This window comes from Erigeron canadensis, chromosome 2, assembly GCF_010389155.1.
Source record: "Erigeron canadensis isolate Cc75 chromosome 2, C_canadensis_v1, whole genome shotgun sequence".
NCBI lineage: Eukaryota > Viridiplantae > Streptophyta > Magnoliopsida > Asterales > Asteraceae > Erigeron > Erigeron canadensis.
The window spans coordinates 29,011,939-29,034,569 of record NC_057762.1 but is presented as its reverse complement, the minus strand read 5'-3'; the positions used below and the strand labels follow the sequence as shown (position 1 = coordinate 29,034,569).

The 22,631-nt window shown below is 33.3% G+C and overlaps 1 protein-coding gene across 1 annotated transcript; it reads left to right on the top strand.

Moving 5' to 3' along the window:
- Positions 1-1,120: 1,120 nt before the first annotated feature.
- LOC122586521 (phosphoglucomutase, chloroplastic) lies at positions 1,121-18,970 on the top strand. The gene is made up of 22 exons (XM_043758506.1): positions 1,121-1,403; positions 1,620-1,685; positions 3,264-3,308; positions 3,393-3,485; positions 3,823-3,875; positions 4,587-4,638; positions 4,718-4,786; positions 6,270-6,338; positions 16,225-16,347; positions 16,425-16,477; positions 16,562-16,640; positions 16,723-16,787; positions 16,878-16,945; positions 17,039-17,157; positions 17,229-17,303; positions 17,428-17,543; positions 17,643-17,784; positions 17,852-17,933; positions 18,002-18,048; positions 18,122-18,199; positions 18,287-18,392; positions 18,480-18,970. Exons 1-22 carry the CDS (start codon positions 1,203-1,205, stop codon positions 18,545-18,547), a joined length of 1,869 nt encoding a protein of 622 aa, XP_043614441.1. The 5' UTR covers positions 1,121-1,202; the 3' UTR covers positions 18,548-18,970.
- Positions 18,971-22,631: the final 3,661 nt, after the last annotated feature.

Here is a 22,631-nt window from a genome sequence, read left to right as displayed (position 1 = left end):
AATACCGATTAAAATTTTCTATGTCACATTATCACATAAATGATAGGATCTATTTGTGACATTCAAAAGGTTTAGCCGACCACATGTAAATTCGTTAAAATATAACTTTCTCGTATGCATTCTGTAAACTAACGTGATGGTGGCTGCAATGTACGTGATGACAATGAGTAATGTATATTATTAATATAAATTAGTAGTGTAGTTATTCTAAAAATCGAAAGATAAATATTGGAAGTTAATATTATTAAAGGTAGAAAAATGATAAATCCTTCTAAAGATTAGCCTAACAATTCTCTTAAAACATTAAGAAGGTGACATTTGGTATCCACTAGTTATCTTTCATAATCTTACCCCTAATTAATTAGAATCATTAATTATTTTCCTTAAAGGTATGTTGAGTATTTAATATACTTTGTGATTAAGTGAATTGATTAATTCATGAAGTTTAATGATGGACCTTTTGATAAACGAATTCATATGTACCTTTTCTTCTTCACATAAATCATTACTCTTTTATAAAATGAATAAAGTATTCTCAACCCTTCTACCTTAAAATATTTAAAATGTCTTTATTAATATAACCAACATTATCTATGAACATATTGAATACTCAATATACCGTTAATAAAATTAGTTTACAATATTTACTCTTAATTAAAAAAAAACACACTTACCTTTTTATATCGTCGTTCGTTGTTACCACCGTCCTTGCTACATTTAACATCGGACGGCTATTTGTCTGGTTTCTCTCGATAAGCATCCCCGTTCCGAATTACCATACCGAAAATCGTACGTCAAAAGCAAACAAGTAAAGATGCTGCATACCAAATTACGATTATTATTTTTTTTTCTGATGCCAATGACACTTTTCACCCTAAAAATCTATTCAAATCTTCTATATCTACATCTACATCAATCAATATAAACATTGATGATGATGTAAAGGTAACACGTATCCTTTAATCACACGCATATGCTCCTCTTCACGTGAAATTGGCGGGTTTCAACAAAAAAAAAAAATAAAAAAAATACCGTGATCTGGGCGCCAACTCCTTTCACATAACGACATCTAATCTCATTTCATCAAACATGTGGCAGGCAGGAGTCACTCATTTCCCTCTTTTCAATTCCCAACACACTCCTTTCAATTCACTTCACTCACTCACTCACTTTACACACGCTCACCTCCCTCCGCCGTCGCAATGGCGATGATCTCCGCCGCTGCATTAACTCCTTCTATTCTCTCATTTCCATCCCTCCGCCCATTCTCCACCACCGCCGCCGCCGCTTCTTTCTCTTTCCTCAAAACGCCGTCGTTTCACAAATCAAAATCAGTTCCGGTAAAATCACTTCCAGTTATCAATGCTTCTTCTACTACTTTCACCGATTCTCCTCATCTAAAGGTATAGCTATTTATATAATTCCTTTTTACATTACATATATATAGATACAAAATTCTGTATCTATATATCTAGCCGTACACATTTTCCGTTTTTTTTTACATATGAACTGATTGTTACAATTCTTATAGGTTAAATATATGTATCTGTATATCTATATCTATAAATTACACATTTTCAGTTTCTTATTTTTAATTTCTTATTTTTTTATTTGAACAGATTAATACAATTCCTACTAAGCCAATTGAAGGTCAGAAAACCGGTACTAGTGGTCTCCGTAAAAAGGTATATCTATATATCTATTGCTATTTTTATATAGATATAAAGTTATAGTAAATTGCTCGAAAATGTGCTCAACTTTAGTCAAAGTTCATCTAATGTATATGTATATATACTGTCAATAGTGAATAAAGGGAATTGTAAGATTTCTTATTGATGATCAGAATGATTACAATTGATCCCTATTTATACAAGAATTCTATGCTATAAATATGGAAATGTATAAATGCCGAGATATTTGAATGAATTGTTCTCCAAGTTGAAATCTTTTATCTTTGGAAGTGATGATGATTTATTCTGATCCAGAATCTTTTCTTTCTTTCTAACACTCCCACTCAAGTTGAATAGTAAGATCACCAACATTAACTTGCTCAGACATTTGTTAAACATAGCTGTTCCTACTGCTTTAGTAAGAATATCTGCAAGTTGATCTTCTGATTTAACAAACGGTAACTTAATTATCCCACCTTTGAGCTTTTCTTTGATAAAATGCCTATCAACCTCCACATGTTTGGTTCTATCATGTTGTATTGGATTTTTTGAGATTTGTATAGCTGTTTCATTATCACTCATAATCTGGATACTTTCTTTAGGGGCAAATCCTAATTATGTCACAAGTTTCCTTAGCCATAATGCTTCTGTTAAGCCCTTAGATAAACCTTGGAACTCAGCTTCAGCGCTCGACAAAGAGACAACCTTTTGTTTTACTCTTCCATGTAACGAGATATCCTCCTACCTTAGAGAAATATCCTGACGTCGATCTCCTGTTTCCTTTGTCTCCAGCCCAATCAGCATCGGTATATATTGGAATATTGTGATGACCGTTTGCTTTAAACAAAACTCCATGACCAGCAGTTCTACTGTTTTGAGGCTGCTTTGAGGTATCTGATAATTCTTAAAACTGCATCCATGTGCTCTTTTTGAGATTAGTGCATGAACTGACTTACTACTCCAACAACATATGCTATATCTGGACGAGTATGAGCCAGATAAATCAGTTTTCCCTACCATTCGTTGGTACCTGTTTTTATCAGCAAGTTCAGCGTCTATTTTCATATACAATTTCTGATTAATGACCATAGGTGTATCTGCCGGCTTACAATCAATAATCCTTGTTTCCGCTAAAAGATCGAGTATATACTTTTTCTGACAAATGAATATCCCCTGCTGTGATCTTAACACCTTAATTCCAAGGAAATACTTCTGTCTTCCTAGATCCTTCATTTCAAATTCGGCACATAACCCCTCTTTTAACTTCTTAATTTCACTTTCATCATTCTCGGTGATAATCATGTCATCAACATAGATCATCAAACAAGTTACACGATCTCCTCTATGACTGAGAAACAAAGTATGATTAGAATTATTTTGTTTGTACCCATACTTTTTCATTGCTAGTGTGAATCTGCCAAACCATGCTCTCGGTGACTGCTTTAGTCCATATAGAGACCTTTTCAACTTACATACTTCTCCATGTTTGAAATCTTTTACCTATATAAATATGTATGTAAATTTATTTGATGTGCGAGTCTTTGTGTTTGTTAAATTTTCTAAAGTTAGTTTTTGTTCTGATTTCGATTTAAGGTTAAAGTGTTTATGGAAGAGAATTACCTAGCAAACTGGATTCAGGTTTGGATATTACATAAAGTGTATGTTTTGGTTTATAATTGTGAGATCTTTTAATTTTATTATGTGTTTTGTTTTTGTAAGTAGGCGTTGTTTAATTCCTTACCACCGGAGGATTATAAGGATGCATTGCTAGTATTAGGAGGTGATGGTCGGTACTTTAACAAAGAAGCTGCACAGGTTGGTTCGTTTTATCTGTGTTTTATTTATGGTTACGTGTTTGGAAACGTTTTCAACTTTAGTCCAAAATTTATTGTATGTATCCAATTTAGAAAACTTACATATATAAAAGTAGTGTATATGCGTGGTACCTCTGTTGACATGGCATCCATGTAAATATCAGGTACATACAATAGTATTATATGAAAGTTGGATAAACCTGAAAGTAACATTTAAATTTGGATACATACTATACATTTTGAACTATATTTTGATGCATTTTCAAGCACATATTTCTAGTAACTAAAGTTGAGTTGTGAGCCGGATATGCTAAACAATGAACGGATTTTTAATGCAGTTAATTATTAAGATTGCAGCTGGGAATGGAGTTGGTAAAATATTGGTTGGCCAGTGAGTTTCTTTATATTTATAATAATCTTAGATGTTTTTGTTGCAATGTTAGAATTTTTAAATGGAAACACGGGGGAATGTAGTATTTTAAGCAATTAAGGCCCTCTTTATGTTCTGCTTAATGGACTTAATGACTAAAAGACTTAACCCATTAAGTCAATAAAATGTTTCTTTTTCTACTTAATAAACAAAAATATACTCAATTATCTATGTATTACTTAATCAGTACAGACAATATATAATTATTCTGCCACTTAATTCACTTAGCACATAATGGTTAAAAAATATACAGTAATATTTGTTTGAAAACATAATTCTTATGCGTAAAATGGTTAAAAAATAGTCTTTACTGTTTGTTAGTATAGGTCTTTTGAGTTTCTTGAAACAAGTAGGAAGGATCAGCTTCCGTTGGTAATGTTTTCGTAATCTTTAAGTAGGAATTCTATGTTTTTGCTTGCAAAAGCTAATCTGTGAAGTTCGATTTAAATGACTCAGGATTTTAGAGTTGCTTGAAACAAGGATCAGTTTCTGCTAATAATGTTTTCATGTCTGTTAGTCCCCTTTCAATGTTTTGATTGAAAATCATGTGTCGTGAAGTCAGAGTTAAATGACTTGGGATCGTGACCTAATAATACCTTTAAAATGCTGGTGCAAATGATAGAAATTGCTTTGTCATTGCTGGATCATGACCTTATAATACTTTCATTGAAGGGAAGGTATTTTGTCGACACCAGCTGTATCTGCTATTATAAGGAAGAGAAAGGCAAGTGTTCAATATTTTCTCTCTTATTGTATGATCTTAAATGAAAATACAATTCATACTCGTAGTTGTCAATTTGCAGGCAAATGGAGGTTTTATAATGAGTGCAAGCCATAATCCTGGTGGGCCTGAATATGACTGGGGCATCAAGGTGACTAGTTCTCTATTATTCATTTCATATACTCATAATTATTAGTCATTGATGTGTCGTTTGTGTATAATGAAAAGCAGTAAATTTTTAAATTTATAAAATCAAAGAAATACCAAACTAAACACACACTCACAGATAATGGATCCGTTTGTTTGCTGTATAGCTATTAGGTAAGACCAGGTTCGTTCGCAGGGACTATGTTTAAGAACTAAGCGAGATTAAGTAATACTAAGATTGGTTTGGGGGTTTTGTGACGGAGTTGTCACGTTGCTTTTAAAATCAGTTAGTAAAAATAAATAAAGTTAGTAATTTCTGAGGAATTAATCGAAAAGAGTTTTTTTTTAAAAGAAAGATTAAAAGTCATCTACCTCGAATCAGATCCATAACATGTTTCGGTTGCATAAATTAATACAGTAGTAATTTTGTCTACTAGTTTACCAAACTATTTACACATTGATTCCTATTAATATTATCTTGTAGTTTATCATACCATGAATTAAGCAATCGTTTACCAAACAATGAAGATCATATTATTATGCATCTAATACCATTAAAAACGCGATCATCCAATCAACAAGACATTAATAATTAATAAGAAATCAATACATTAAGATCACGACAAAACACTAGCTGCAGTCACAATAATATACAACCATCACATAATCATGTACTTCATATCAGTAGATGATTAAATATTTAGCTATTCATAATTGAAGAAAGATATATGAATTCATAATGTACCGACAATGAAATAGCAATCTAAATGATGATAATGTTGTAGAGAATCGATGTCCGATCTTCTGTATGATATGGCGGTGTTACGAGGGATTAGATTTGATAAAAATACCCTGGAAGCAGCCCCAAAGTAGGTTTTCGGAAAGAACCCTAGCTGGCGAGGTCCCAGAGGCGCTGGTGAGTTACAGGATCACTTCCAGCGGCGCTAGAGCTTCAGGTGAGCAGCGCTGGTCTTTGCATTCAACACGAAAGTTGTAGATCTTTCTCTCGCCTTTCCGTGGAAAGCTTACTCGTCAGATACGGAGTTTGTACGAAGAAGTTATGCCCGAAATACTAACACATAGTCATAGGCTTCATGTAGATACAAGTTTCTTCATCTTAAGTCTTGAATCTCGACCCGAATCGAACCATCATTTATCTTCCTTTAAGTCCTTTATCACCATTTCTTGTCGTTTTCCTTCATGCCAGGAGCAATGAACCTAAAATCACATATACATGCCATTAAGTATGATAAGTTCACTCAAAATGGCCAAAACTAGTGCGAGAAAAGTCTATATAATAATTGCTCATCAGTCGTGCATCATGGGATTGTGTTTTCAATATATTAACATGTACTTATTTCTTGTATAACATTGGCAATTCGGCATCAGTTTTAAACTCCATGGTTTAATCCAGTATATACTCTTTCTGATAGAAGATGAGTGATCATTATTAGGATGTACATATCGTGACACATGTTCATTTGCAGTTCAATTACAGCAGTGGGCAACCTGCTCCTGAGTCAATCACTGATATGATTTATGGGAACACACTTTCGGTATGTTATCTTCTCTATTTGAACATTTTTATCTGTTTGATATCTCTTATGTCTATGTTTGTTCGTTCATGCATCATGGCGTGCATGCTATTGACTTCTCATTTTTGACATTTATCTAAGAAGATCAGTATAAATGTGCAGTATGATTCGTGTGTTAGAACTGACATTTTTCCAACATTAGGTAAGTGCATTTATTGTTACCGTTGATGAGAAATATATCTTGAAGTAAAGCTTAATTGAAATGCATCTTTGGAAAGGCAATTTTTTATGATGTTACAAAGGTTAACTAGGGTAAAAACCCTTGTACCCACAAATCTGTATTAGTTTTGTCATATGGTTAACGTCAGAAAGCAGCAACACACTTATCTCAAAGTTCCAAATTAGTCATTATACTTTGATCTGTATCTATGGAGTCATCAAAGTTAGTAAAAGGGTTTTATACTTTTATGACGACTAACGTGAAGAATTGAGAACATGCGTTACTATATGACATCAGAAATGACGAAAATGCAAGACTTTTATGTCTAATCACTGATAGCATCTCAAATGTATGCACCTTAAGTATTTAAATAATTTGGTGTATAAAGAGCATATTCTCGGAGTATATGCTTGGCCTTAGTTACTTTCAATTCCATTGTATACACCAAATTCGTATATCATCTTATTTTTTAACTAGGTAACTTGGATTTACATAGTAGTTTGATTCAGTTAAACTATTTTATTATTATATGTAAGAATAAAATATATATTTTATATATATATATATATTTATATATGTGGCCCTTATAATCATTTATCTAATTATAATGATCAATGACATAATTACCCATAAATAATTAATAGGTAATTATTTGATGGACGTAATTACCATACTTATTAATTAGGGTTTCCCCTTGGGTGTGCTTATATATAGAGATCATTAGGGGCCTAACACGATAACATAAATCACCCCTCTAAATTCTCTCCAAAACTCTTGTGACCTTATCTCTGTCACCTAAAACCCCATCCTTAGTGCATACCATAAATGGGAATCCAACCCTAAACCGAGTCATGTCGTCTTCACTCTATGGCTTCTTGATGATCATGTACACAACTCTAATTCATTATGTGTTTAGTTTATACAATAATTGATCAACATGTGGCATCAGAGCATTATTATGTTGCTGAATCAATTATGTTCGGTTTTACTAAGATCTGGAATTAGTAAAAACAGAATAATCAAGTTTCTCATTATTCATCGTTGCGGCTGCGAAACAATTAAATTTATGTTTTGTGTGATTAACTTGACAATAAAATAATTATACGGTGCATGAATATTATTCATCGTTGTGGTTGCGAAACAATTAAATCAATGTTTTGTGTGATTAACTTGATAATAAAATAATTATACGGTGCATGAATAATGAATTGATGTTCGTTCATTGCTTTTGTTGTATTTTTTTTTTATAAGCCGTCCGAAAAGAAATTGGTTTATTTTTATTCATATACAAAAAGGTGTTTTGTCGATAACAGTAACAATGAATCTTATGTTTCCATTCCTTATTTTATTTGTTACTTCTTGTGAATAGATGTCATTAATGTTACTCTTATTTTTACATTCCCGCTTAATTCGATATCAATAATTATTAGAATTTTGGTTTCGTGTTCTGATAAAATTGATGATCATCATCGATCAGTTCTTCGTGTTCATAACTTATACATGATGTTCATCCTAATGTTTATAAGAAAGTCATAAGATTTCGTAGTTTGATCTTGAATATGATATATTATTTTGAGATCCTCATGTTTTATCGAAATCAATTAGGATCAATCACCTAAACATTGTGATTGAATTAGGATGTTCTACTATTTCCTTAAATTTCAATCTTTATCCCCAAGTTTTGAAAATCATATTTACTTTATAATTTTTAAGTTGCAAAAATAAATCTTGGAGATATTTAATAAAATTGAAATTTTATCACATCCATAAATCTTTCTCATTACATTATGAACTTTTTCCGCGCACTTAATTTTACTGTGTACTCAATATCTTTTTGTGGGAACACATTTAGTGCCAAATAAGTGTTAAGGTTAAATTGTTTCATAATACCTTAATATCATGTTTTTTTAATTCATTCAAAATCATTCAACTTATTCATTTGATTGATTTTACCTAGCTTAACCAAATGACCTTATCAAGGTATCACTTCTGCCCAAAGGTGATGTGCTACTCTTACACTGTCATTTAGTATAATTAAGCATTGTCATGATATGTATATGTCTAACACAAAGAACAAACTCAGTCATATAAATGTGTGGCCTAATGTTCTTACATCGTTCATTATAATCTTGATGTAGACACACATATGATATTAGTTTAATATGCATGAATTTCACATTTCTGCCCAAAGGTGATGTGTTGTACTTATGTTGCATATTAATCAAATTTTGTTTATTGACATATACATGATATCTGCTCTAAATACTTGAAAGTTTCACTTCTGGCCAAAGCTGATGTGTTACATTCATGTCTGGCAAACTTCACATGTGCACTAAACTTATATGTTTCGCTTCTGCCCAAAGGTGATGTGTTACATTTATCTTGCACATGTTATTCCTAATGCTTAGGTAATTGTTACTAACCAAAGTGAACGCAATTATTTAAGTAGAATATTACTTAGTCTACTATTTTGGTGTTATAGTAGAATAATATCACTTCGTTTTGCCCTGTTAGACTCTTTTATAACTTTAAATCTCAACATTAATCCACTCTAATTACAAAATCTAAAGTATTTTTTGCTTCATCACAAGTTTCAATAGATTTTGCTCTTACTGAGTCTTGTTTTTCCATTAAGACATGACACCCATTGCTCCTTCTGATAAAGTATTATGGAAGATTACTTGAGCATAAGAAGTGGGATAAGTCAATAATTATGTCTCTTATATTAAACAAGAACTCCTTTCGTGATTCCTATCAGGTGAGCTATTCCATATTATTAAATTCACAGACTAATGTGTTTTCTGTGAAAATGGAAGAATCAAAATAATTCATAAAACTCATGCAAATACAAATTCTAAATTAGTTAAGTATCATATGTGAATACATCCTAATACATAATGTCATGTCCCTTAAATTAAAGGGCTTATACATGGAAATCAGTTAAGCTTCTTAGTGTCTTAAATAATGACTTTTCCATTAGTACGATTAGATGCCTTAAAATCAACAATAAGACTCAGAAGTACCAAAGGAAAATGAGTTTGTTGATAGCAATATTCGTACAGGAAAAGAATGGCATGAAACTAAGTTCTTTCGAAAGGAAAGTCACCTTGCACGATTATGCCAATAGCGTAGGCATGAGCAATATGACTATCCATTATCTAAGGAAGTAGCTGGCTTAGATAACTAGATATAAATTAATGATACTTAAGTCTGCTAATATTAATATTTCAATTAATACATGTTGCATTAAATTTAGTTATATGTGTTTCCTTACCAAAATTTACCCTGAATATAGTACAATACTAAGGCTATAAATTTGACAGTTACATGGTTTAAATGACCCAAAACCCGGTCACTATTAGCTTAAACACTCATCTTATTGGTTATCACTTTCTGGATAGAAACCCTTAGCATAGCACTAGCTGATATAATGCAATTTCACACCTTTTTGTTATCATGAAAATGAATAATTTAGCAAAAGGACAATGAGACACATGAATTTCATCCATTAAGATCAAAATTCATGAGCAATCATGACGAAGGATGAATTCTTAATCAAATCTCATTCTTATTGACTTTAAGCATGTGTTAAATGCCTTAAGTTGCAAATGGTTAAAGGAATTAGTGAGCTTTCATCATGAGTTCTATCTCATCAAACTTAATGGAGCTTATCCCAAATTGGAATATTCAAACATAATTTGTATCTAATGTATCTAGCGACCAATGATCAAATGTCTTATAGAAATCTATTCATATATATTTACTATGCTTCCTTCTAAATTTGTCCTTTATAATTTCTTATGAAATCAAGACAATAAGATAATGAAGTCTAACATATATGTATAGTTTCCCACATCACAGTATCATTTGAAATTTCTCATACTAAGTTCTTAGGGATCATAGAGATTAGTGGGAGCATTACGTATCCTGATTATAACTTGCAAAAGTTTCAAGAGGTGGGGAAATGACAATTTAATCTTACCTTGAAATACACCTCTTGTGCATGATATTGCTCTATAACGACTTGTCTCCTTAGTATCCAATAGACCAATATTACTCCTAACAAAGTTTAATTGTTACCTAATTGAATATGGGCAAACTTAGATTTCTTACATAAAACCTCATGTAATCCTCAATAAGAGAAAATGATATAAAGTTATAAACATCATTAAGTTGTTTCTCTATTAGATTTTGTTTTGGTCTTAATATAATGTTGACCCTAAGCATGCTGAATTTTTAAGGATTTCTAAGCTTAATGGGGAGTAGTAAAGTTATGATTTGGACTTTCCAGAAGTACAAGAGGCGGGGGGAGAGACTCATTAAATTTCACTCCGAAGTTAACTCCGATTACACTTCTTGTCTACCAGACTTTACCAACTCTTACACACTTAGAAATAAATGTTGCTCCTAATATATCTGAGAATTAACCAAGAGCTAATCTATAAATCTAAAATTTTAATAAACCCAATAATCAACCACGAGGTTCATCAATCTAGATCCAAAAGATCTACTAACCTTGATGATTATATACCTTACCTGATTAAAGTTGAAATGGATATTGGAAAGTTTACTGATTCTACCTCTTCTAATTATGCCGTTAGCAATAATCAATCTTCTACATGTCATAAAGCTATTATTGGCATCTTAACCTCATAAATTAGTATAACGTTTGGAATTTGGTTGAACTACCTTAAAGGTGTTCATAACTTAAACTAAATTTGAATGAAAACGTTATTATTTTAAAAGAATGATTGATTGCATAATGACTTAACTCAAGAGGATATAAGTTATCAAAGAACCTACTTGCCTGTCTTACAAGGTTTTTTGAGGATCAGTGTTGTTTCAGTAGCTTATTATGATTTAGAGCTACATTAGATGGATATTAAAACAACTTTCATAACTTACATGTTCATAAAGGTTCCTTATAATTCTTAACTGAGATGAAGAACACTTAGCCTGTAAGTCAATAAAATCCATATATGTGTTGATGTAAGTGGATTTTGATGAAATTCTAATGAAATTCTTTTCATGGGTATTCAAGTGGATTAATGTACCTACCTAAAGATGAGTGGGAGTAAATAATGTAAACTTGTCCTTATATAGATGACATTCTTTTGACAAGTATATGTTACATAATGTCAAAGTAATGGTAACTCATATTTGACATGATAGATCTGACGGGATATTATTTTCTTCCCATAAGCTTTTGTACTTAGTAGATCCTTATAAGTGTAACATACAATATTGCTCTCTTTAGAGGCTAATAGGATAAATGAGATTATTTCCATATGCTTAGTAGCCTTATATATGCTTCATTAGTTGGAAGCCTTATGTATGTTCAAGTCTGAACTCGTTTAGATATTGATTACATTGCTGGATCACTAGACTAATATAAGTATAGTTTTGGTCTAAATTATGATAAAGCATCTTAGAAAGTATTTCAATATCTATAAGAAACGAAAGACTATAATTTGAACTATAAAAGGAAATGAGAAGATTAAATCTGATTGACTACTTTGAACTCTTATTTTCGTCTTATTCAGAAGAAACATAATGTTAATTTCAGGGCACATCCTTATGTCAGCAGACATAATTATCTTATGGAAGAGTCATAAGGAACTGCTATCAACCTAAGTTATTATCACATATGTTTGGCCATAGAATGTTGTTGGAAATTTATCAGTTGACTCATAAGTGACTCCATATTAGTAACATGTTGAAGACTTATTGTGATTAAAGTCAGCTATCCCAATTTCTGAAACAGTAACAGTTTGAGAGGAGCTGCATTAGATTCAATATGAGAATATTGTTTTCAAACAGTAACAGTTTGAACAAGTAGAGGAAACTAAATACTTGTATTGAATACATTCATGATATGCTTAAGGTACCTATAACTAAAGGTCTATCCGCTATAAGTCTTTTCTAAGAGCTCATAACAAAGACAGGTGTTACTGATGACTTGCATATCGTACTATGAATGATTAGCTAAGAATTTTTCCTCCTGTTTAGATTTGTTCGTCTCTAAATACGTTTTGCTAGCCTAATGACGTATAGACACTAATTATACAAATCAATATTAAGGCTTATTTGTCATCTGATCCTAATGTTAACTTAAGTTTTAAATTTGGGATTGTAGTATGATTAATGGGGGTCATGAATTGAATTACTGACTCAACGACTGTATTTGTTTGCTACAGTTCTGGTTTAAAATTAAAATGTGTATTAACTTCTGATGAGGCTAATCTAATACTCATTATAAATAATTACTCGGCCAAGTGGGAGAATGTAAGAATAAAATATATATTTTATATATATTTATATATGTGGCCCTTATAATCATTTATCTAATTATAATGATCAATGACATAATTACCCATAACTAATTAATAGGTAATTATTTGATGGACGTAATTACCATACTTATTAATTAGGGTTTCCCCTTGGGTGTGCTTATATATAGAGATCATTAGGGGCCTAACACTATAACATAAATCACCCCTCTATATTCTCTCTAAAACTCTTGTGACCTTATCTCTGCCACCTAAAACCCCATCCTTAGTGCATACCCTAAACGGGAACCCGACCCTCAACCGAGTCATTGTCATCTTCCCTCTACGGCTTCTGGATGATCAGGTACACATCTCTAATTCATTATGTCTTTAGTTTATACAATAATTGATCAACATTATATACATATAAGACGTGGTTTTATAAAGTCAGCTATTAAAAACTAAAAGTTAACCCATTGATGGAATTTATAGACAAATAATAGAAAAAACTTAATAGAACATGTACAGTATGGCAATCATTGCAAAGATCTCAATGAACTGTTTTAATAATAATATTATTTTTGTAGATTAATAATTTTCCTGCTTATATTAAGTAATTGTGATTCACACCAAATTCTGTTTTTGTGTCTTGGTACATATGTTGGAGATGGATCGTAGTATAATGACCAATGTGAGACATCTGAGATAAACATATTGTTGGTTTATAAAATTACTAATTAGCCTCTTTGTTATCTTTTAAAGTACTTCCACATGAGACTATGAGAGTAACTACAATTGTCATAGAGCTATCTTCTACTCCATCTTTCCTAAAAACCTACAAATGCTTGACTTCGTAGTTGGTAGAAGCATTCAACTCAAACAAAATGTTTTGGACAACCCTCACCAGTGAAAAAAGGTGAGTCTACTACACCAAAGCAAACAACAATTTCTATGTGACTGTGAGAACTTAAGTAATTTAGACTAGAGTATTTCCACTAAATAAAATGTTATTATTTGCTAATATTTATCTGGCAACTCTACGTGGAATTTCTGTTAATATTCATGACGGGGTATATGATATATGCTTGAATTTATCTTTGAGTTTTGGCTTTAATTAGTGGCATGTATTTCAACTAACTTAGTGATATGATCCCACATCGGCCAAGTATGGGATTGGTTGGTGTTTATAAGTCAAGTTGTCCCCTTCTCCTTTGAACTAGCTTTTGGGATTGAGTTCTACACCTAGCTTATGGCATGATACGAGCCTATTATGGGATGGGTTCGTATCACTTAGCCAAAGATTCAATGATAATAACTTTTTTCAATGTACGCTAGTATAATTGCATGAGTTGGCATACAAATCCATGAAAAAAACAAACGAAAATAGATAGATTAACAATATTTAATGAAAAAAAAGAGAATAGAATTCAAGATCGAAGAGCCACCATCTGCATTTAAGGTTGGTTGAACCGTTGCCTAAAAGTCTTTCCACCAGTTTATTAATCAGAATAAGCTTGAACCAGTGAATAGTTTTAACTCGTGATCTTACTTACGAGTGTAGGAGCAAAGCTATTACACCATTGACATAGCACTGCGAGAAGCCAAATCCTGATCACCAAGTCATAATGCAAACTTGAATCCTTCAATGAAATAAGATGTGACAAGTACAATTAGTCTTAACACCAAATTATGTTGTTTATTAATTCAGAAGCAAAATCCAAACCATTATTTTTAGGTATTGGATGAAAGCAATTATGCAAGTATTTAATTCTATGGGTCTGCTGTCATGTAGAGAATAATTATTTGTTGGGAAACTAGTGTGTATAGCACACCGATCTTACTTCCATTTCCTTCGAAGTAGCAAGTGAGTAGAATTTACTTGAAACCTTCCACGTTGTTGATATACTGAGTCTGTGTTGAACTTGATTAGTACTTGTCTATATAGTTTTTTTTGTTGGGACAACATTTATATGATTTTGCTCCTTCCTTAGTTTAAACCTGGGACATGGTTACGAGCTTGGATGCTCAAGTGTTTTGAACTTCAAATTATATAGAATATTAAAGCTAGCAGTACTCTGCGTCTACCATAATCAGTTATGACTAATCTTATCTTTTTTTTTTCTTTTTCTTTTTGAACGGAAACTATATATTATATAGATAAATAAAATCTAGCAAGAAGCTAGAGTTACATTGACACTATCACAAGACTACCAACCAAACTGATTCTAAAACCAAACAATTTCTGCCACACAATCGGACCGAGGGTGGCATTGCAAAATGTGGGAACAGTCGACTGAAAATACCTTGGGATATTGAACGCCACTAAGTACAAAAACCTTTGTTAAAAGACTGCTCTTGACCTTTAACCTCGACCCCTGCAAACGAATACGGCAATATTGCCCATTACCACAACCACAAACTCACTTCTGAACCATGAATCCATGACCTATAAACTGACCTTTAAATATGCCTGACCTGATCAACAACCAAAACGTTACTGACCTTTGGGAACCACCATCTTCCCTACGATAAAAATGTATCTGACGAAAACCTTCCTGACCCGAACTAAGAAACCATGATCTAAACCACCATGATAATGACCAACCAACTCTTTGAACCTATTCACACTACCTGACCACTGCACCTGCCCCCCCACAACTTCATCCACCTCTGCTTGACCACTGCAACACTAACCAGCAAAACGGCCCTCTAAACACCCTCAAAACACCTACTGAAAAAGCGAAAAATCTGAAACATAACCTGCAACAAAGCAACTTTGACATGATTGATAAAATCAATGAAAAAAGTGTATGTAAAGAAGAGGAGACAAGGAAAACGAGGGAGAGCCCCTTTGACCACCGGTGAAAAACCAGCAACCAAGGAGGCAAGGTTTGATGGTGACGGTAAGATGGGGGCAAGGTTAATTATTTGGGCAGAAAGGGTAGAGAGAGAGAGAGAGTAAGATTTGCTGATTATACTCGGCATATCTTGTCGTTAGTAAAAACTAAAAACCAGAAAATGAAAGCGGTGTTCTATGTCAATTTTCTTTTTCAAAATTAAAGCGGAGGGGAGTAGATTTCTTTCTGAAACACATTCACTATTGAAGTATCAAATAATACCATAGTAATTTTGTATAGACAGTAACAGTGGTGAGTTTTGGGATCCCAAAAGTTTCCTGATAGTGTAATCTACATATGTCATAGTCGACATTGTCACATTTCTGTTCATCTTACAATGTTTACTATTGTAGTTTTTTTTCCTTGCCAGTTTCAGTTGTATGTTCGGGGCTTATTCATTTGTCATTATTTGGAATCTCATATGTATGATAGTATTATGTTTCGTCTTGCATTACTCTTACAAGAAAGCAGCTCTCTTAAGTTTCTATGATTGAATTCTAATTTTAACAAGTATGCTTCAGATATCTGAAATAAAGTTGGCAGATATTCCAGACGTTGATCTTTCTAGTGTTGGAGTCACCAATTATGGCAACTTTAGTGTCGAAGTAGTTGATGCAGTCTCTGACTATTTGGATCTGATGGAGGTAATGAAACAAACAAGGCATTTTTGATAACGTATGCTCCTTAAAATGTCATATCATTTCTTTTGCCTTTTTTGCAGGAGGTCTTTGATTTTTCACTAATCAAAAGTATGGTTTCTCGGCCGGACTTCAGGTACAAACCTCTATTATCCTCTATCTTATTCATGATTGCTAATGTACCAATATATATGTTAGCTGATATCATCAATTTTGTCAGGCTCACATTTGATGCAATGCATGCGGTTACAGGTGCTTATGCAAAGCCAATATTTGTAGATAAGCTTGGAGCTAGTCCGGTATGTGACATATGTGTAACGTCTTTTGCATGGATAACTGCTGCCTTGCTTAAAAGTCCTGACTGAATGGATACTCATGCAGGATTCCATATGTAATGGGGTGCCTTTAGAAGATTTTGGTCATGGTCACCCTGATCCTAACCTAACGTAAGGGATTCACCTATTAGTGTGCTTTCATGTAGTTTCAAACATGAAGTAGTTTTCAGAGAACAGTTCTAACTTAATTTTATATATTAGATATGCAAAGGATTTAGTTGACATTATGTTTAGTGACAATGGACCTGATTTTGGAGCTGCAAGTGATGGTAAGGTTGCAGCGATAAGTGATAACAGCTTGCGCTTAATTTATCTGTGCACACACACCGTATTCTGAAATTCCTATTGCAATGATTTTGCAGGAGATGGTGATAGAAATATGATTCTTGGTAGACAATTTTTCGTGACTCCTTCAGACTCTGTTGCCATTATTGCAGCAAACGCACAAGAAGCTATTCCTTACTTTCAGAGTGGTCCAAAGGTAAAAAGGCTTCGCAACTATTTTGATCTTCTTGTGCTAATAGATATTTACATAGGCTGTGGTACTTGTAGGGTTTAGCACGGTCTATGCCAACAAGTGGTGCTCTTGATCGTGTGGCTGAGAAATTGAATCTCCCTTTCTTCGAGGTTATCTGTTTTTTTTATATTATTTTAATCTGTAGTTTTATTCATGACACTCAGTAGTTCATTAGACAATAACCTTTTATTTGGATAACGAGTCATTTATTCCTATTAAAACAATTGATTTCAGGTTCCCACTGGTTGGAAATTTTTTGGGAACTTGATGGATGCTGGAACTTTGTCAATTTGTGGGGAAGAAAGTTTTGGAACAGGTTCTGACCACATACGTGAGAAGGATGGTATATGGTACATGTCTCAAAATGTGTTTACACATAATGAAAATATGTTTTCTGATTATAAGTATTGTGGAGTTTTATTGGCATGAGTGAATAATGTTATTGACAGGGCTGTTTTAGCTTGGCTGTCTATAATTGCATACAGAAACAAAAACACAAAACCTGGAGAGAAATTAGTCTCTGTTTCTGACATTGTAAAGGAGCATTGGGCTATTTATGGCAGGAACTATTTCTCTCGATACGACTATGAAGTAATCATCTGTTCTGTCTTTACCTTTCATTTCCATTGCTACATTCTGACATCGCTTTTGGGCCTAGGAATGTGAGTCTGAAGGAGCCAATGAAATGGTCAATTATCTTAGAGACTTGATTTCTAAAAGCAAACAAGGGGACAAGTATGGTGAGTTTTCTGTTTATAGTTTAAGAGAATTCCGGGTATCCGAACCTTATAGCGCGACACTGTTGCAGGAGATTATACTCTTCAGTTTGCAGATGATTTCAATTACACTGATCCTGTAAGTTTGCTGGGACCTACTTGAACATAACACACATCTGTTGTTTTGCTGAAATATCTTAAATATTCACTAGGTAGATGGGAGTGTAGCTTCAAAGCAAGGTGTTCGGTTTGTCTTCACTGATGGGTCAAGAATCATATTCCGTTTATCGGTATTTATTCTTTTACACAGTTTTACTTTGTTTATTTTAAGTTTCCGCCTCTTCAAGTTCATCAAATACATATGTATAAATATACAGGGGACTGGGTCAGCGGGTGCAACTGTCAGAATTTATATAGAACAGTATGAACCTGATGTGTCAAAACAGGACTTGGATGCCCAAGTGGCACTGAAGCCCCTGATAGGTTTGTTCATGATATGGTTATTGCTTATGTTGTTTTATGTCATGTTGATTAAAGTCGTTCACTAAATTACATGGCCTATTTTGTCAGATATGGCTTTAAGTGTGTCAAAGCTAAAGGAGTTCACTGGAAGGGAAAAACCTACGGTAATTACATAAACTATGACTTCAACATCGAGAGCTGGTCTCATCAGAAGTTGTAATGTAGCAGGTGGTCTTCCACTTTCTCATACATGATTATTCTATATATTCGTTTTTGTTGAGAGTTATTCGGAGAGATGAGAATCTGCTACGTGGATTATGTACATCAAAAGGGTTTTCTTCTAGACGAAAGTAGCCGAGCATGAAAGATATGATCAACATAGGAGTTATAAGAGAAGGATAAAGTATGGAACAAATGTATTATAATGTTAACTGCCTTGACAAAATAAGACAGTTGCTTTTCTTACCATTTGGGGTCACCTGAACCCTTGCTTTTGCATTAGCATTAGGACTATTGTCTTCAGGGGTAAACTCATACTATCATTGTACAATCTGATCTTTCCAGAAATAATATATCATAACATTTTGTTTGATGCGCAATTCGTACTATTATTTAGCAAAGTTCATAGGTTTGAGGGTACAAAAGAAGTTTTACTTGGTGGCTGTAAGGCGAACCCTAGATCTTTACAATTGAAGATAGTTAACACTCATACGGTAAATTAAAAATAGTAAACACATAAATATTATTTTGGGCTGAGTTCCCTCGAATCATATTGACGTCCTTATCATTAGTCTGACACATACTTGAAAAACTCACTACTTGAGTGGTTGGATACCTTGCAGCGTGTGATTGGCCTAGGCGGGGAGTAATCGGATTGGAATTTTTATTTGAATATTATGTGCGAGGATGGTGACTTACCGGACATGAGTTCTATGCGCTGTGCGTTCTGCGTACCAAAACGGTACGTGGGACCAGAGGATTCCCACCTGTTTACCTTTTTTTAATGTATGACATGTTTATAGGAACCTAGAAGTATGTTTCGAAACATTAACACAATTATTTGCTCAGAGATTTTTCAGCTCGCCTTGGTCGCTGACCTTGTAGCGAGTACTCGGCCTTGTAATCAGATTTTTATGACATTAGTCCGACAAATTGACACTGTTATTTGATAGGTTGTATTGCTGATGAACATTAATAACGTCTTTCTAGGTTAATGGTCCACGCAGGACCTACCTTCTTTATATACACTTTACATACATGGTTGTGATTGTTTTTCAGTAGCATAATCTATGTGCTTTTATAAACTTTTTCTGGATGTTTCTTTGAAGTCAGTGTCATCAACTTTTTTTTGAGTTCTGACTCATGCATTCAGTTTGAGCTTAGACATTGTTGTTCAGATATTCTCATCAAGTTGTAGGTCCCCAAAAGTCCATCTGGATGATCTGTGTACAAGATGATTGAATTTTCATTTTTAGTTTGAGCAACACCTTAATAGAAACCTAATCTTTTACTAAGAAATGAATTCAATAATTGAATTGAATTGTAGTTTTATGTTGTCTTTTCAATATGTGTTCATTTTAGATGTATCAGTCAAGTAGGAAATGACATTCTCCACTTGCCTGCAATGCTGCAGCTTATCTTGTTTAATTTTTTGAAGTTGAAGGTTTTTTTTTTTTTTACTACCCAATATCATCCGTATACGCAAGGACAAGTGATTAAGCAAAATCCGTATTCTCCACCAATGAGCATTTAGTGTTATGACCACTTACGTGACCAAATAGTGGTTACTAGGTAGTACATTGAACACATATTAAACTCAGAGGTGCTGCATATTGTTTGTGGGTTGATTTACCCTAGATCAGATGGAATCCTAGATAGAGTGAACTTTTTGGAATAGTTGATAAATCCAAAACCCATATCGATGGGGATTTCTTTGCTCCCCATTTCCTATAAAATTTTGAGTTAGGAGACCCACCAGAACATAATGGCGTAACTGAGAAAGTAAGTGTATCCTTTTGTGGATAAGAGAGGAGTAACTATGTTTGTCCTTAATGTTGACACTTTTAAACTAGAGTTATATATTGAGATCCTACTTTGTTGGGCTTACGATATGATGTTCTATATTGAACTATAATGTCCCACTTTATATATGCATCATATTGTGATATGTGACCATTCCACTATCATGTTAGTGATGGACCTTCAGGTCTCCTCGGTCGTCCCCACACAGCTCTGTCTTTTACTAAATCACATGGAGTTTACTAATAATTTGTTTTTGAATTATTAATGATCATATTTGCTTTTGGATGTGCAAATTTAGCCTCTTGATTCACTTCGTGCACATTGCTTCAACTCATTATTTATTATCATATATCTTTTCTTACTGTTACACAGGATAACTGGGTTTGGCATTGCTGTTGCAGGTTTCTTGTTTTTTGAAGCTTCAAATTGGTAATCTTTTTGTTTATAATTTTTTTTTTGAACAGCTTTTAGTTTATAATATTAACATCCTAAAAGTCGATATAAAGTACAAATGGATCCTCTTATTAATGTTATCACCTATATTGTGTTGGTTGGTTAGAGGTTATGATCCATGTTATCTTTGCCCATGAACTTTATGCAAAAAGCAGTTTGTTTTGCTGTATAGAACTTGCGATAAAGGCGAAACAACTTTCTGTCAGGTCTTATCTTGTCACTGTTTCGAGATAATGCACGGAAGTCGCTCGTGGGTTTTCTATTTGTAGTTGAATATGGTTAGTGGGGGTGTTTCTTTATCGGACTTCTTGACCCTTGGTTTACTTGTTTTTGTCTAATAATGCATGGTACACCATGTTATGCCTTGTTACCCCACAACTGCCCAGATATGTATATGTATTTACTAGTTAAGTAATATATCATTAGGAATAAGAGGTTAAAGTTTTGCTGGTTCTTTCCCAAATTTTTTGGCAAATTGTACCTACAAATTGCTGGTCCATATATGTCTACATTCATGTGTGCTTTGGCTTTGTTAGGCACTGTGTTCAGTGGCCTTGTGGTTCATTTAATCTGTGCATTGGCCTTTTGGCCCACCTGTAATATATATTTTGGTACAAGCTCTTGGCTGTTTTGAAATATTTAGCAACGTATATAAATGGTCAAGTGGGTCATTGTAGACAAATTCATCCCTTATATATTCCTCCAATCTCCATTATCAGAACGTACGGTGGGCCCTAATTTATCGTTATATTCTTATGTAATTCGACTTTAGGTATTCATCTTCCATTACAGGGCTATTGATAAGATGTTATTACAGAGTTAAATGATATATCATATTTGCCCCAACTTATCAACCTACTAAAGACTATGACAATAAAAGTACCATCTGAGCTCATGAAAGTACACTATTTATTAGAGAAAATTGCAAACTACCATATGTTGATGAGTTCTTTTCATTTCTATTATAAACAACAAATATTTATATTCTGCTTGTATTATGTGAAGGAAATATCTGAGTTATCATGTGGTCCCTAACAGTCTTGGTGATCTTGAATGTTGTTTACATTGTTCTAACTCGTTTGGTCCACTTTTTTCAGATTATAGTTTAGATACTTGTGTAAATCCCCTTTGTACTATCCTAAATGAGCATAGTGCCCGCGCGTTGCGGCGGTTAGAAGAAGATGACAATATTAAAGGGAGGCGGTGGTGGAGATCGAGGGAGGCGGTGGAGAAGGAGGGCGACGACGGAGGGTGATAAAGTCCGATGAGAGTGTGTAATGATTAGAAAAAATGAGGGAAAAGACGGTATATAAAGGTTTTATATTTAAATAGGGGTGTTTTGGGAAGAAAAAAAGTGCTGAATTTTAAGAAATCCAATACTCTTTATAAGGGAGTATAGATAGATAGAGGTATTATTTATTTTATTAATTAAAAGATATTTTTGTATATATTTGTATCAACTGTACTTGGATCCATCATTCCTTTCGTAATCACTTTCTTTTTGTTTTTATTTATTTATTTTTTATTTTTTTTTCGACTACACAAGAACCCAGTTGTCAACTTTATTATGGTATTGAAACAAAGGGATAGAATTATGATCTTATTTGCTATTTTAAACCAAAAACGTATTATTAAAGATAAGTTTTGTGTGTCATTGGTGCCAAAAGAGGATAAACAATTCTTTGATTGTTATGACCAATCTATATCGTTGCAATTAACTTTGTTAAAGCATGTCAGGCTAATTTAGCATATGTAATCATACGAGTAGATGCGCAATTTTGTGTC

Coding starts and splice junctions, on each gene's coding strand:
- LOC122586521 (XM_043758506.1), top strand. CDS start 1,203: ATGGCGATGATCTCCGCCGCTGCATTAACTCCTTCTATTCTCTCATTT. Junction 6,339..16,224: donor TTTATGGGAACACACTTTCG/GTATGTTATCTT, acceptor AGTATGCTTCAG/ATATCTGAAATAAAGTTGGC. Junction 17,544..17,642: donor CGTGAGAAGGATGGTATATG/GTACATGTCTCA, acceptor TGTTATTGACAG/GGCTGTTTTAGCTTGGCTGT.